This window comes from Oncorhynchus masou, chromosome 12 (genome assembly GCF_036934945.1).
Source record: "Oncorhynchus masou masou isolate Uvic2021 chromosome 12, UVic_Omas_1.1, whole genome shotgun sequence".
Taxonomy (NCBI): Eukaryota; Metazoa; Chordata; class Actinopteri; order Salmoniformes; family Salmonidae; genus Oncorhynchus; species Oncorhynchus masou.
Window position 1 is genome coordinate 61,970,980 of NC_088223.1, and position 17,411 is coordinate 61,988,390.

The following is a 17,411-nucleotide window of genomic DNA, read 5'->3' on the forward strand; positions in this document are numbered from 1 at the left end:
CGGGAACATGGCTCACTGGAGAGACGCTATCCGAGTCGGTGCAGTCTGCTGGTTTCTCCACGCATCGCGCCGACAGAAACAATCATCTTTCTGGTAAGAAGAGGGGCGGTGGCGTATGCCTTATGGCTAACGAGATGTGGTGTGGTCACAAAAACATACAGGAACTCAAGTCCTTCTGTTTACCTGATTTAGAATTCCTCCCAATCAAATGTCGACCGCATTATCTACCAAGGGAATTCTCTTTGATTATAATCACAGCCGTATATATTCCCCCCCAAGCAGACACGTCGATGACTCTGAGCAAACTTTATTTGACTCTTTGCAAACTGGAATCCATACATCCTGAGGCTGCATTCATTGTAGCTGGGGATTTTAACAAGGCTAATCTGAAAACAAGACTCCCTAAATTGTATCAGCATATCGATTGCGCAACCAGGGCTGGCAAAACCGTGGATCATTGCTATTCTAACTTCCGCGACGCATATAAGGCCCTGCCCCACCCTCCTTTCGGAAAAGCTGACTACGACTCCATTTTGTTGATCCCTGCCTACAGACAGAAACTAAAACAAGAAACTCCCACGCTGAGGTCTGTCCAACGCTGGTCCGACCAATCTGATTCTACACTCCAAGACTGCTTCCATCACGTGGACTGGGATATGTTTCGTATTGCGTCAGACATTGACGAATACGCTGATTCTGTGCGTATTCGAATACGCTAACTTTTTTGCCCGCTTTGAGGACAATACTGTGCCACTGACACGGCCTGCAACCAAAACATGCGGACTCTCCTTCACTGCAGCCGAGGTGAGTAAAACATTTAAACGTGTTAACCCTCGCAAGGCTGCAGGCCCAGACGGCATCCCCAGCCGCGCCCTCAGAGCATGCGCAGACCAGCTGGCTGGTGTGTTTACGGACATATTCAATCAATCCCTATCCCAGTCTGCTGTTCCCGCATGCTTCAAGAGAGCCACCATTGTTCCTGTTCCCAAGAAAGCTAAGGTAACTGAGCTAAACGACTACCGCCCCGTAGCACTCACTTCCGTCATCATGAAGTGCTTTGAGAGACTAGTCAAGGACCATATCACCTCCACCCTACCTGACACCCTAGACCCACTCCAATTTGCTTACCGCTCAAATAGGTCCACAGACGATGCAATCTCAACCACACTGCACACTGCCCTAACCCATCTGGACAAGAGGAATACCTATGTGAAATTGCTGTTCATCGTCTACAGCTCGGCATTTAACACCATAGTACCCTCCAAGCTCGTCATCAAGCTCGAGACCCTAGGTCTCGACCCCACCCTGTGCAACTGGGTACTGGACTTCCTGACGGGCCGCCCCCAGGTGGTGAGGGTAGGCAACAACATCTCCACCCTGCTGATCCTCAACACTGGGGCCCCACAAGGGTGCGTTCTGAGCCCTCTCCTGTACTCCCTGTTCACCCACGACTGCGTGGCCACGCACGCCTCCAACTCAATCATCAAGTTTGCGGACGACACCACAGTGGTAGGCTTGATTACCAACAACGACGAGACGGCCTATAGGGAGGAGGTGAGGGCCCTCGGAGTGTGGTGTCAGGAAAATTAACCTCACACTCAACGTCAACAAAACTAAGGAGATGATTGTGGACTTCAGGAAACAGCAGAGGGAACACCCCCCTATCCACATCGATGGAACAGTAGTGGAGAAGGTAGTAAGTTTTAAGTTCCTCGGCATACACATCACAGACAAACAGAATTGGTCCACCCACACAGACAGCATCGTGAAGAAGGCTCAGCAGCGCCTCTTCAACCTCAGGAGGCTGAAGAAATTTGGCTTGTCACCAAAAGCACACAAACTTCTACAGGTGCACAATCGAGAGCATCCTGGCGGGCTGTATCACCGCCTGGTACGGCAACTGCTCCGCCCACAACCGTAAGGCTCTCCAGAGGGTAGTAAGGTCTGTACAACGCATCACCGGGGGCAAACTACCTGCCCTCCAGGACACCTACACCACCCGATGTTACAGGAAGGCCATAAAGATCATCAAGGACAACAACCACCCGAGCCACTGCCTGTTCACCTCGCTATCATCCAGAAGGCGAGGTCAGTACAGGTGCATCAAAGCGGGGACCGAGAGACTGAAAAACAGCTTCTATCTCAATGCCATCAGACTGTTAAACAGCCACCACTAACATTGAGTGGCTGCTGCCAACACACTGACTCAACTCCAGCCACTTTAATAATGGGAATTGATGGGAAATTATGTAAAATATATCACAAGCCACTTTAAACAATGCTACCTAATATAATGTTTACATACCCTACATTATTCATCTCATATGTATACATATATACTGTACTCTATATCATCTACTGCATCTTTATGTAATATATGTATCACTATCCACTTTAACTATGCCACTTTGTTTATACATATGAGTATGTATACTGTACTCGATACCATCTACTGTATCTTGCCTATGCCGCTCTGTACCATCATTCATTCATATATCTTTATGTACATATTCTTTATCCCCTTACACTTGTGTATAAGACAGTAGTTTAGGAATTGTTAGTTAGATTACTCGTTGGTTATCACTGCATTGTCGGAACTGGAAGCGCAAGCATTTCGCTACACTCGCATTAACATCTGCTAACCATGTGTATGTGACAAATCAAATTTGATTTGATTATACACATTCATTACTTTGTTTAACGATGTATTTGGAATGCTTTAGTCCAGCCATAGCAGTCAGAATGTATTAAGACTTGCCGTGTTGTGCACCTTAACTCATTGACAATAGATTGCATTATTGAAGCGCTGGCCAATCCAGAGAAAGAGAAGATGAAACATGACGACACTACGATATCCTCCTGGCTTCAGAGTGAGTTCGCTACTACAGCAATTTGGGGGGAGTGTTTGACTTGGGTTGTGTTCAGGACAAAATATTTAGAAATGGTGGGAAAAGGGGAGGTACCACCTGAACTTGTCCAATAAGAACACAAATTTTCGTTTTACGGTACAAAATGTTTCACTACAGTGTGTCCTACCGAACATGACCCTGATGTCACAAATCAGCTTTATTGTCGAAGGTGCATTAGGGTGTGCTTTTGTTCCATGTAGGTCCATCCCAGTACATCTCTAGTTGACTATGTTTGTGCAACATATGTCTGCTTGCTTGCTTTGCTAACTAATGGACTGCTGACCTTTCTTCTGTCTCCTATCCAGGCCTGGCTAGTCTGTGTGGAGCTGTTTTCAGGAAATACCCAATCGAGTTGGCCGGCCTCCTCCAGTATGTGACCAATACGCTGAAAGCAGGGAAGAGGTAAGAATAACTCCTCATCAGGCAGACAGCCACCTCATTGACTTGCTGGCTCTGATGTGATTCATAGTGATGGAGTTTGTTGTTCGTAGTCAGTCAACTGGGTCCCCTCCGTCTCTGTCTGGCTAGACTCTGGGCTGAGAGAGAGGGGCCTTGGCTGTTGTTGTGCCTCCCTGCAGGGCCCTGGCCTGGGCAGAGCTGCTGAGTAATGTGGTGTTGATGAGGAGGCTGCTGACTGTGTGGGTGTTTGGGCACCCATAGAGGAAGGGGGAGGGTAATTATCACAGCCCTGGTCTCCCTGTAATGGCTGGAGTCAGCAGGTAGTGAATCACACTGGGCTTCATGGCAACTTTCCCTCCCTCCCTCCCTCCCTCCCTCCCTCCCTCCCTCCCTCCCTCCCTCCCTCCCTCCCCCTCCCTCCCTCCCTCCCTCCCTCCCTCCCTCCCTCCCTCCCTCCCTCCCTCCCTCCCTCCCTCCCCCTCCCTCCCTCCCTCCCTCCCTCCCTCCCTCCCATCAGTTCAGATCAGTCCTTCTCCAGGGCCAGGAATGCAGGGGAAGTAAATAGAGGTGGCACTCTGCCATAGTGCCCATGAAACAGCATGGAAGAGAATAAATTATGTCGATTTGCTGGAATCTACTATTATTAGTGTGCTGTCCTTAGCTACTCCTACGATTTGTTTTCGCCCAACGATGGTTGTTGACACATGTTTATTTTTGTGTATGTGCACATATTATTTGTTCGTCCGCATTCACAAATATACTTCTGTTGTGTTTTCCCCCCACTGCAGTTTTGACCTGCTGATTCTAAAAGAGGTGGTGCAGAAGATGGCCGGCATCGAGATCACGGATGAGATGACATCAGAGCAGATGGAGGCTATGACTGGAGGGGAGCAGCTCAAAGCTGAGGTACTGGGCCATCTTTAGTCTGACTTAAACGTTGAAACTATACACCATGACCAGCTCAAAGCTGAGGCACATTATATTAGTTGACTATTGCTAAGCATGACTTGAAAAAGTTAAATTCTATTTTCTTTCTGTCCCCAGGGTGGTTACTTTGGTCAGATCCGTAACACTAAGAAGTCGTCCCAGCGTCTAAAGGATGCCCTGTTGGACCATGAGCTGGCTCTACCCCTCTGTCTCCTCATGGCCCAGCAACGCAACGGGGTGGTCTTTCTAGAGGGGGGCGAGAAACACCTCAAACTGGTGGGAAAGCTCTACGACCAGGTATGAACTCATAACCCGCAGAGGGTAACTTCAAGTCTTGTCCATAAGCTACATCAGGGGAATGGAGTTCTCCTTTTTCCTCATTACTACATTTCTTAAACATTACACAGCTGACAATTTATGTTTAGTTTAATTCCCCCAAGTTGCCTGGAAGCTGTGAACTTTCCTCGTCGATAGTCTCACACAATTGCCTCTGTGTGCCGTATTGGGCCACATTGATGGATGGTTTTAATGACCCAGGTTGTGTCCTTAAACATATAAGGAACTGTGAGATTAATAACACACGGCCATGGCTGTGTAATAAGGGAGAATGAACTTCCTGGGATGTGTCAAAAATAGAACCTTATTTCCTATATAGAGCACTACTTTCAACCAGAGGCCATGCGGGCCCTTGTCAAAAGTAGTGCACTAAAGAAGGATTAGGGTGCCATTCTGGACACACTGACTCTCCGCCATGTCCCCTGGCTACAGTGTCACGACACCCTGGTCCAGTTTGGTGGCTTCCTGGCGTCCAACCTGAGTACTGAGGACTACATCAAGCGTGTTCCCTCCATTGACATCCTGTGCAACCAGTTCCACACCCCCCACGATGCTGCCTTCTTCCTCTCACGCCCAATGTACGGACATCAGATCCTGGTGAGTAGTCTCCTTCCCTCTGGTAGTTCACCTTTAGCTTGTACAGTATGACCAATAGATACATCCGCAGTGAGTATATGTATCCAGGACACTACAAATAAATTCAATACAAACTCATACGACTACAACCTTGAATTGATGTGAACTGTAATGCTTTGAGATCACTGGCCACGTAGTGTCCTGGTAGAATAATGGTTTAGTTCCAGAGAGCGACAGCCGCCCTCCTCCCATGTGCTGTGTAACCTGATTTACTGTCGTCCTGGCCGGGCGTGAAACATGCTGAGTTCCCCCTCTGCTGTCGTCACACGACATTGTCACGCCATCTGAACAATCACATCTGACACACATTCCTCATGAGGGGACCAACTCAGTCAGATTTTGTGTCTGGGAACAGATCAGACCCACTGTCCTGCTGGGAGTCATGTATAATACAGAACCTCAGATCAGGCTGATCCAGGCTGCTGCTCTCACAGCCAAGGAGAACAAGACTGTATAATCTCCTATACTGAAACATATTGTATATCAATCCGTTTGTGAATCTTACCATGTAAAGGAGACCGTAACTGACTGTCCCCGCCTCTCCCCAGTCTAAGTATGATGAGCTGAAGAAAGCTGAGAAGAGCAACCGGCAGCAGCAGAAGGTCCATAAGTACGTGGCTGCGTGCGAGCTGGTGATGTCGCCGGTGCATGAGGCTGTGGTGTCCCTGCACCCGCCCCGCGTCTGGGACGACCTCCGACCCCAGTTCTATGCCACCTTCTGGTCGCTGACCATGTACGACCTGGCCGTGCCACACAACGCTTACGACCGCGAGGTGAAGAAGCTCCAGGTCCAGGTCAAGACCATCGAGGAGAACCCTGATGTGGTGAGTCACATCGTCAGGGGTGTGTTAGTTTAGAGCACACAATGGAAAACAGTTGAAAAGGTTTTGCTATGGAAAATGTAAATTAGCATTTCTTATTTAACCATGTAGTGGACAAGTCCAAGTAGTCCCTCCCTGTTTCAGTCCGTTTTCTTCTGTTTGGTGCCTAATGAACAGGACCCCAGGCATCTATCAGACCCCTTGATGACAATACTGCAACACACAGAGAATTTCACATCTTCCAGTTAATCTCTCCCTCATCAACAGCTCATTAAATGCCCTCCAAACACATAGTCACACAGTTCATTGTGGTGGAATTGCAATGGTCTCCAATTATCACTTGACTTGGAGAGTTATGGTAATTGCACTATAATTGTATTGCGCTTCAGCTCCAAGTTGTTATTAGTGTTCTCTCTGTGTATGTGTTCACCCCATCTAAACAGCAGCCTGTCTGTCTGTCTGCTGTCTGTCTGCAGCCCATAAACACACACTAATCAGCCCGTCTGTCTGTCTGGTGTCTGCTGTCTGTCTGCAGCCCATGAACAAGAAGAAAAAGGAGAAGGAGCGCTGCACGGCTCTACAGGACAAGCTGCAGGAGGAGGAGAAGAAGCAGCTGGAGCACGTCCAGAGGGTCCTGCACCGCCTCAAACTGGAGAAAGACAACTGGCTCCTCGCCAGTAAGATAGTCTCTCTCTCTCTCTCTCTCTCTCTCTCTCTCTCTCTCTCTCACCCACTCACTCACTCACTCACTCAAGTGCACACTGCTTACTGCCCCTCACAGCACTCATCCCAGAAGACCCTCCCTCACCTAGCCTCCTCTTCCCATTAGAGCAGGCTCTGTTGTTGAGACCGTAACACCACAGAACTGCTAAGCCCCGTCAGCTCCCAGGGGGGTGCCTCAAAACCAGCCTCATCTTGTTTGTTTTAGCCCCGTTAACAAGCATGACCATGGCCGAAGTAATTACATTAATATGGAGTTGTTTGATGATATGGCGCCATAGTCTGTTTTGGTGGATGTGGGTTATTGCCAGCTGTCAACTCTACCATTTCATTAACAGACACGTCTGTCTTATTTAACAATATCTTTGTGCAGCTAACCCAAGCTAATTACATTTTAAATGAGTGTGTGTTTGAGCCTTCTCAAATCTTGTTTGAAGAATTAGTGACTCAAAAGATGAGTCATGGGAGTCATGACTGCAATTCTAATTCACTGTTCTTCTGTTCTTCTCCCATCCTCCTTTCTATAAATAATTTTCCTCTCTCCCTCCCTCTATTTTCTCCCTCGTTCAGAATCCACCAAGAATGAGACCATCACTAAGTTCCTGCAACTGTGTCTGTTCCCTCGCTGTATCTTCTCTGCCATCGACGCTGTGTACTGCGCCCGCTTTGTGGAGCTGGTGCACCAGCAGAAGACCCCCAACTTCTGCACCCTGCTCTGCTATGACCGGGTGAGACATCTCTGTCCCCTTTCTGCCTCTTTGCCCTCTACTGTTTCAGGTTGTCACGTGTTATTATACCATGGGATTTTCAGCACTTCATTACTCTGTCCTGACCTCCTAACTGTGTTGCGTGGTCTTCTCTGCAGGTGTTCTCTGACATCATCTACACGGTGGCCAGCTGCACAGAGAACGAGTCGCGGCGCTACGGACGTTTCCTGTGCTGCATGCTGGAGACTGTGACCCGCTGGCACAGCGACCGTGCTGTCTACGAGAAGGTACCCACTACACACCTCTCGCGCACGCACACACACACACACACATACACAACACCTTCTCAGACCTCAAGTGCATAGGGTATCGGCCTCCTAGGGGCTAGGAGTTGATTTGAGGCTGGGCAACATTATCTACTGATATTACTAACATTCACACAAGTGTGGAAGCTGTACAATGCAAATGTAACCATTGTTAACACTTCATCTTGTCTTGTGTGTTGTCCACTCTTCATCTTGTCTGTGTGTTATCCCCCCTTCAAGGAGTGTGGTAACTACCCAGGCTTCCTGACCATCTTCAGAGCCACAGGCTTCGACGGAGGGAACAAAGCCGACCAGCTGGACTATGAGAACTTCAGACACGTGGTGCACAAATGGCACTACAAGCTGACTAAAGTGAGTTCCTCCTTTTGTTTGAAAGCCTTCTGAAGAAGTCAATCTGGGCTATTTGTCTTATTAACGGCTATTTATTTAGCAACACGCATGCCCCTCCAACCTGTGAAGCTGTCTTTGAGTGGTGCAAAATCCACTTGTCACCTAAATCTTGCTGGATTGATTGCTTTCATTTTACTCCTGACTCTTTCATACTCTTGCTTGTGCCTGTCGCTTTTTCCCGTTAACGTTACGACCTCCAAAATGTTTGTAATGACCTGTCAAACACATGCCGGTAATGGCTGAAATGGGCTCAATGGAATGCGTTGTCTTTCTGTAGCATCTATAAGAATGCTGAAACTTTGTCTGGGATTTAACACATCGTGTCGACAATTACATCACAAGAATGATCACTTTATTTTGATGGCTTTTAATTTATTGTGGAATTGAAAAAAGTACTAATTTAATACAGTTGACATGTTTACAAGTTAGATGCGCAGAAATGAAAGCAACTTTGAATATGAACACTTGGATTATAGTGATATTATCAAGGGAAAGGGGATACCTAGTCAGTTGTACAACGGAATGCATTCAACCCAACCCCTCTGAATCAGAGAGGTGCAGGGGGCTGCCTCAATCGATGTCCATGTCATCGGCGCCCAGGGTGCAGTTGTTGGAGGTTAACTGCCTTGCTCAAGGGCAGAACGCCAGATTTTTCTACCTTGCCAGCAAGGGGGACCTTTCAGTTACTGTCTCAACGCTCTTAACCGCTAGGCTACCTACCACCCTAGGCTATCTGATCTCACAATGTAAAGTATGGATAGATGGGTGTAATCTAGAGCCAAGCCTGTTGATTTTTAATCTGAGGGTACCCTGCTATTGAAACACTTGTGTTATACAACAGAAGGTGACAACAGTAGTGCTGATGCGGTGACTGTATTACTGCAACACTGGCAGTCACGAGTCATGACCTCAGTCAAATTCCCTGTGACCATTGGTCAAGGTAATCCCAATCCAAAACTGTGCAAATGAATAGCCCGGATGAGTAGCCTAGCAAACTTGCTAATGGCCCGGATGAGTAGCCTAGCAAACTTGCTAATAGCCCAGATGAGTAGCCTAGCAAACTTGCTAATGGCCCGGATGAGTAGCCTAGCAAACTTGCCAATGGCCCGGATGAGTAGCCTAGCAAACTTGCTAATGGCCCGGATGAGTAGCCTAGCAAACTTGCTAATGGCCCGGATGAGTAGCCTAGCAAACTTGCTAATGGCCCGGATGAGTAGCCTAACAAACTTGCTAATGGCCCGGATGAGTAGCCTAACAAACTTGCTAATGGCCCGGATGAGTAGCCTAACAAACTTGCTAATGGCCCGGATGAGTAGCCTAGCAAACTTGCTAATGGCCCGGATGAGTAGCCTAGCAAACTTGCTAATGGCCCTGATGAGTAGCCTAGCAAACTTGCTAATGGCCCTGATGAGTAGCCTAGCAAACTTGCTAATGGCCCTGATGAGTAGCCTAGCAAACTTGCTAATGGCCCTGATGAGTAGCCTAACAAGCTTGCTTATGGCCCTGATGAGTAGTCTAACAAACTTGCTAATGGCCCTGATGAGTAGCCTAACGAACTTGCTCATGGCCCTCTAATGGCCTGGTACTCAGCACTCTATTGTCCCTTTAATCACTCTCTAATCACTTCATGATTGAATTTGGGAGGCATAAGGTGATGCCGTACGGAGCTCGATTTGTCCTCTGCAAGCCTCCGGAGGCACCACAATTGCATCAAACCCTCCGTACGGAGCCTCCGGTTTGCAATCCCGCAGCAAGCATAAATTGGCTTTGAGACTCGGAGGGAGAGACCGTAACCATTTATCTCGCACTAAACTAACTTCTTGCTAGTTATTTATCATCCTATCCGATTACATAGTACCTGTCTTTTATTTATTATTATTTTTTAAATCACCTTTATTTAACCAGGTAGGCTAATTGAGAACAAGTTCTCATTTACAACTGCGACCTGGCCAAGATAAAGCAAAGCGGTTTGACACATACAACAACACCGAGTTACACATGGAATAAACAAACATACAGTCAATAATAAAGTAGAAAAAAGTATATATACAGTGTGTGCAAATGAGGTAGGATAAGGGAGGTAAGGCAATACATAGGCCATGGTGGCGAAGTAATTACAATATAGCAATTAAACACTGGATTGTTAGATGTGCAGAATTTGAATGTGCAAGTAGAGATACTGGGGTGCAAAGGAGCCAGGTAAATAAATAAATACAGTATGGGGATGGGGTAGTTGGATGGGCTATTTACAGATGGGCTATGTACAGGTGCTGTGAGCTGCTCTGACATCTGGTGCTTAAAGCTAGTGAGGGAGATATGAGTCTCCAGCTTCAGTATTTTTTGGCAGTTCGTTCCAGTCATTGACAGCAGAGAACTGGAAGGAAAGGCGGCCAAAGGAAGAATTGGCTTTGGGAGTGACCAGTGAGAGATACCTGCGGGAGCGCGTGCTACGGGTGGGTGCTGCTATGGTGACCATTGAGCTGAGATAAGGCGGGGCTTTACCTAGCATAGACTTGTAGATGACCTGGAGCCTGTGGGTTTGGCGACGAGTATGAAGCGAGGGCCAGCCAATGAGAGTGTACAGGTCGCAGTGGTGAGTAGTATATGGGGCTTTGACAAAACGGATGGCACTGTGATAGACTGCATCCAATTTGTTGAGTAGAGTGTTGGAGGCTGTTTTGTAAATGACATGGCCAAAGTTGAGGATCGGTAGGATGGTCAGTTTTACGAGGATAAGTGAAGGACGCTTTGTTGCGAAATAGGAAGCCGATTCTGGATTTAATTTTGGATTAGAGATGCTTAATGTGAGTTTACAGTCTAACTAGACACCTAGGTATTTGTAGTTGTCCACGTATTCTAAGTCAGAACCGTCCAGAGGAGTGATTCTGGACGGGCGAGCAGGTGCATTTTTTAATACTTTCTTCCATTGAGTCGATACCCTGTAACTTTCTTGCTATACAAGCAGCAATGCAGTTGTCTCTCTCCCCCCACTGGAAGGATCAGAGTGCATCCCTTTTTTTGCAACTTTTTCCAAATCATCGTTATCAAGTTGCATCGTGCAGCCCTTATGTTTTCATTTCTAAGACATTCTCAAGTTTATAGGTCTATCACAACTAAATATTGTGTGGCTATATTAAATGGATTTATTCCACTTTTTAAAATGTAGATGCTCCATGTGGGCGACAGGTAGCCTAGTGGTTGAAGCGTTGGACTAGGCAAGTAACCTAGTGGTTGGAGCGTTGGACTAGGCAGGTAACCTAGTGGTTGGAGCGTTGGACTAGGCAGGCAGCCTAGTGGTTGGAGCGTTGGACTAGGCAGGTAGCCCAGTGGTTGGAGCGTTGGACCATTAACTGAAAGGTTGCAAGATCGAATCCCAGAGCTGACAAGGTAAAAATCTGTCGTTCTGCCCCTGAACAAGGCAGTTAACCCACTGTTCCTAGGCCTTCATTGTAAATAAGAATGTTCTTAACTGACTTGCCTAGTTAAATAAAGGTTAAAAAAATATATGCCTATTTATTTATTTATTTTTAAAGGTGGGCCAAACATGTTTATGTTAATTCATTGTAAATTACTGTGAGACCAGTAGAAATTTGCATGACAATTATCGTATGACAATTTCTTGACTACCACAGCCCTTAACAACCGTAATGAATGAGTCAGTCTAGACGCCGCAGGTGAGTGCAGGTAGGCCTAGATGGAGCAAGGTTGTCGGTCGTTGCTCCCTATACCACCCCTTTATGTTAATGTTTCATATATGTAAATACACCCGGTGTGTTTATGAATGAGGCACATATAATTGTCTTTATTTGAACACATTTTTTTTATCCTGATACTATTAGAAAATGTATATATGAGTGCATTCTAAGAAAAATAAGGTGACATTTGACAATAAATAAAATACCATGAATTCCCACCAAACTCATTATTTGTCTGTGTCAGTACAATGTCTTATGTGCTATAATTCAGTTAAAATCTGATGGATTTTAAACATTTTAAAAGTTTGCAGTATCATCATCCATTGTCCAACTGTTGAATTTATTATAATTATTTTTTAAACCTTTTAACAATTTTGATGACTGTTGCTAATTCATTTACTACCATTGTTCAGAATGTTATACTTTATTTGAAAAATAAACGTAACAGACAATGCTAGCAGGAAATTGTACCCGCTCTGAGTGAGAAGCTCCTGAAACATGAAGACTCCTGTCTCCTCTGTATGTACAGTATAATCAGAGGTCAGTGGATGCAGCAGTAACAATATACCCCTCTCTCCTTCTGTTCCCTCCAGGCATCAGTCCACTGCTTGGAGACGGGGGAGTACACCCACATCCGGAACATCCTCATCGTGCTGACCAAGATCCTGCCTTGTTACCCCAAAGTGCTGAACCTGGGCCAGGCGCTGGAGTGCCGCGTCCACAAGATCTGTCTGGAGGAGAAGGAGAAGAGGCCAGACCTCTATGCCTTGGCTATGGGGTAACACAGAGTCCACCAGCCATGTTGTTTCCAGTGCAGCACAGTCTGACAGTTCACTAGTATTGTGGGGTTTTAGTTTATTGTGGAGTGCAAGTGGCAAGCATTTTGCTGTTAGGTTTGTCAGTTTGTTGTGTAGCTAGTACCCACAAAGGGTGGTGTTAAATAGAGGTGTGTACTTTTAACTACAGGGATATAGATTAAGTGGTATTGGATGAATTATCATTAGGGAAGGTATAGTTGCACTTTTATCCAGATGTTATTTACAATGGGAAGTACTTGTGGATTATCTAAACAGAGTTTTGAGATCAGATAAGTGATCTAGGTACTTTGTCTTGAGGTCAGTAGTAGAGGATGAGGCTTAATGGAACTCAATTAGTCATGTGATGCTGCTGAAAAGCACTGGAGACTGATAAAACAATCCTCTACAAAGCTTTATGGCATGTACCTGTCAAATCCTCACTGAGAAACACACACGGGTCCCGTGTAAATTTGTGTGTGTTTGGAAAATGTGGCACCGGCAATTTGACGGCAACATTTTAATTTGCATTGGGTGTGTAACCTGATTAGGGTTTCCACCGACAGTGCTCAGAATGACAGAAATCACATCTAGAATATGGTAATTCATATTAACAGAACATGCAAGTCAAGGATGCAATGATCTGCTTACTGAATTCTGATGTGTACTTTAAACATGTTAGAATAACTGCAAGCAATTACTTTTCATCAGCCAATAAGATGAGTAACAAACAGCAAAATCATTAGCCTATATCAATCTATTATAGTAGAAAAGTTTAGGCTACCTGTTTTATTGGTCAGCTTGTCGAGAAAATAATTGCCAGTTCCAAACAGTCTCTGTAACAGTTGTGGGACGATAGATCCCAGATTCATACAACCAGTAGGCCTTGGCTACATAAAAACATGTTCAAAAGCAATTAGCGGGAAAACACTGTTGTCAAAAGGGCACTGCACATGTGAGCGGTTTCATATGACAGAGATGAAAATATCTGTTTGAAATGTAGAAAGAGAGGAGGTCTAATAGGCTACTTTGAAGCGAGGTAAGACATGGCTCGTATCAACACGTTCAGGTTTCAAACAGTTAAGTATGTTTTCAAAATGCATACGACCTCCAGCTCATTGCAGATGTGTGTGTGATGCGCTGATGAAGCAAGCAAGCCTGCCTGCCTTTGCAGTTTGATGCTGTGTAAAACGGTCATTTGAACGGTCATTCAACTGGGGCCTCTTTCTTGAGCTCCGACTTTCTGAAGATTGCTGACGTCATGATTTGACCTTGTATCTTTCCAGAGTTCCTAGTTGTCTTGAAAGCACCTCAAGATGCTGTAGCAGCAACTCTTCCGCTGTCTGACAGAATTTCCACTCAAAGCCTCTATCTGTATGCTGTACACGTGTGATAAGATACATTATGAATATACTGTACACACACGCCAATTTCATTCCACTAAATTATGCAAATTCACATAGACCGATAATCATGACCAGTCAAATGTATTTCCATCGATTAATAGACTAAAAAGCTTTCTTTTGTAAGGGGATTATTTATTTATTTTTGACAATTGGTTGGCACCAATTTTATTTATTGTGTTTTCAAATTTTGTATTCGATAAAAGCTGGCCATTACCGGCTAACGGAAACCATGTGTGTGTGAAAGTGAAAAGATATTATCTTATTATTTGCCTAGGTGAGAGTTTTGTGTTTCTGTGGTGTGTCTATGGGAGTTTTAGTTTGGCATGTGTATGGGGTGTGATGCTGTGTGATTGCCCTGCCTGTACCTTGTGTAAACTCTCCATGCATCTTACAGCTATTCTGGCCAGTTGAAAGGCAGGAAAGTGCACATGGTCCCTGAGAATGAGTTCCACCACAAGGAGCAGCCGGTGCGTAGCGCCACCACTGCCAGCCAGCTGAACGGCCCTGGCACCACAGCCAAGCCTGCCACCAACGCCAGCAAGACGGAGGAGGGAGCCTGCGAGGACGCTGGTGAGTGGGTCTGCCCTTCTGTCACAAGATAAGCTGAAGGGGAAATATTAGAACCCCCCCCTGACAGGTGTTATAGTTTGATTCAGCATGGGGACATTTGTTTTATTGAGAGGACCATTGTGTTCATGCTGTTGCTGCTTTGTGTTTTGGTAGACCGATCCAAGGATAAATCTCAGGGGGCGGCAAAGCCAGTGAACAAAGCCAACAGCACAGTGGCCAAAGTGACCACCAGCAATGGGAATGGTGCTCCTAACAGGTAAGCATGGAGGCTAGCCAACAGAGGCGAACAGCGCTGAGGAACAACTATATTTATTTACTGTTCTCAACTATTACACTATTGCTCATTAATAAGTTTTTTTTTTTAAGAAAAGAAAAAGAAAGCTGAATAACATAATCAATTGTTTGAATATTAGTCAGTCATTGAATCCCCAGACTGGAATCTAACAGCACTTTTAACTGGTTGATATTGTTAGGTTCTAAATGAATCTTGTAAAATTTCAGACAGTTGGTAAAGCTCAAACCAAGTATATTCACCCATTGGGTCATTCAGCTACACAGACAAAGACATATTCCTACCGGCAGTAGTATATATATGTCCCAATTTGAGTGGAGTCTCACCCTTCTCTTTAAATATTACATATTTATACTAGGCAGGAAGTTAAGTGATGTGGGCAATAAACTGTTCCTTCTCCCTTAATGTGACCTGACCTTGGCCCCCCATTCCTCACTAAACCACATCTCTCCATCAGTGCCTGCCAACATGTGATTGCCTTTCCTTTAATCAGTACATTCTAGCTTAATTGCCTTCACCATATACAATCTTCCTACAAATATTAACTTCTGATGTAGAAACCAGACTATGGAACTCAATATTTCAATAGGATAGATACCTGATAATTAACGGTATTTAAAGTTCTGAGTCAGAACCCATCCATATAAAGTCTAGACATCCAAAGTTTTGCCTCATGTATTATTCTATCCAGGTATTAACGTATGATTCTGTTCAGGTATTAAAGAATGACTCTATGATTCTATCCAGGTATTAAAGTATGATTCTATCCAGGTATTAAAGAATGACTATGATTCTATCCAGGTATTAAAGAATGACTCTATAATTCTATCCAGGTATTAAAGAACGACTCTATAATTCTATCCAGGTATTACATAATGACTCTCTGATTCTATCCAGGTGTTAAAGAATGACTCTATGATTCTATCCCGTTATTAAAGAACGACTCTATAATTCTATCCAGGTATTAAATAATGACTCTCTGATTCTATCCAGGTATTAAAGAATGACTCTATGATTCTATCCAGGTATTAAATAATGACTCTATGATTCTATCCAGGTATTAAATAAGGACTCTATGATTTTTTTTCCCCCTCTAAGTGTAGGGGAAGAGGAAGTTGAATCAGACTCGGCTTTTGCTTATCTGCACATCATTGCATTTTGTCAATGTTGAACTCTGAACAATGTCCATTCTGTTTCCCCCGCAGCACCAAAGCCATCAAAGAGAGGGATGACAAAGAAAAGAGTGGGAAGGAGAAAAAAGAGAAGAAGGAGAAGACTCCAGGCAGCACTCCAGAGACGAAGGGGGAGAGCCGGCGGGAGAAGCAGAGGGACGAGAGAGGAGCAGCCGGCAAGGAGGAGCGGGCGCCACGCGAGGGTAAGGAGAAGACCCCCAAGGCAGACAGGGACAAGCAGAAGGCGGAGGAGAAGAGCAACAAAGAGGACAACAAGGCCAAAGCCGGCAACGGAGAGCCCAAGGAGCTGTCCAGGGAGCGCGACACTGGAGCCAAGGAGTCCAAGACTAAGGAGAAGGGAGGAGACCAGAGTAAGGAGAAGGGAGGAGACAGGAGTGCTGTGTCCGGGTCCCTCAAGTCTCCAGTTCCCCGATCTGAATCTGCTGAATCTGAGAGGGGTACGCAACCTGACCGCCAACACTGGCTCTGCACTTATACTTGTTTCTGCTGATTGTCAGTGGGTAATCACAGCTACTAGTTTGAATGTTGAAATGAGAACTCAATTTAATCCTCTTGGTCATTTTTTCCAGATCACAAAAGGCGAAAAGTCGATACCCACTCTTCACCATCCCACTCTTCCTCTGTTAAGGTTAGTATGGCCTGAGGAAAGCTGAGCCCGTGTTTCTTCCCTTTCCGCCGGAGCGTTCCCAACTGTTGCGTGTTCCATCGGCCCTCAAGATCACCGAGGAGAGTTCTCATACACACAGGAAAGCCCCGTCTGGCATCCCCTTCGTAAACCATGGGAGTTTGGAAAGAATTCCATTTGGACTTTTCCTTAATATATTTCCTGATTGGGGATAATCATCAAGGACTTAGCCAAGAGAATAATGTATATATCGATTATTTGAAATATAAATTTATTTTAATGTGAAGAAAAGCAGTAAAAGTGCCTTGGAGAAGAGAGGATTTGAGTTTCTATATCCCCCACCCTTTTTCTCTTTTTGAGAGCAATATTTTTCCTCAAGTAAAATTGCTTCCGAAGTCATGAGATTTTTAGTTTTTTGCTGGCAAAGCTGAAAAGAAGATTTATTTAGATTTTTCCCCGTGTAAGATCCCTGGTATTTTTCCCGTCTAAGATCCCCTGGTATTTTCCCCGTTCAAAATGGCACCCAAGATTAAGAGTTTTTTTTCCCCATTTTCTGCAAGCTGAGAAGATTTCTTGGTTGAAGTGGCGTGACGTGTTTTTCTTTTCCTTTGAATCTGCGGGAATCCAGCGGGGGGCGGTGGGCTGAGTCCAGAGTCGCACAGTGT

General features: G+C 45.3%; 1 protein-coding gene across 2 annotated transcripts in view; it reads left to right on the forward strand.

Moving 5' to 3' along the window:
- Positions 1-17,411, forward strand: part of LOC135550591 (THO complex subunit 2-like) — a 62,615-nt gene that overhangs the window by 32,684 nt on the left and 12,520 nt on the right. For both annotated transcript variants that reach the window (XM_064981538.1, XM_064981540.1), the window contains exons 18-32: positions 2,790-2,870; positions 3,215-3,311; positions 4,097-4,214; positions 4,353-4,532; positions 5,004-5,168; positions 5,756-6,031; positions 6,564-6,705; positions 7,319-7,476; positions 7,614-7,742; positions 8,001-8,132; positions 12,460-12,644; positions 14,461-14,636; positions 14,790-14,892; positions 16,134-16,558; positions 16,691-16,749. In XM_064981538.1, coding sequence (XP_064837610.1) covers positions 2,790-2,870; positions 3,215-3,311; positions 4,097-4,214; positions 4,353-4,532; positions 5,004-5,168; positions 5,756-6,031; positions 6,564-6,705; positions 7,319-7,476; positions 7,614-7,742; positions 8,001-8,132; positions 12,460-12,644; positions 14,461-14,636; positions 14,790-14,892; positions 16,134-16,558; positions 16,691-16,749 — 2,426 coding nt within the window. The remainder of the gene's footprint in view (positions 1-2,789; positions 2,871-3,214; positions 3,312-4,096; positions 4,215-4,352; positions 4,533-5,003; positions 5,169-5,755; positions 6,032-6,563; positions 6,706-7,318; positions 7,477-7,613; positions 7,743-8,000; positions 8,133-12,459; positions 12,645-14,460; positions 14,637-14,789; positions 14,893-16,133; positions 16,559-16,690; positions 16,750-17,411) is intronic.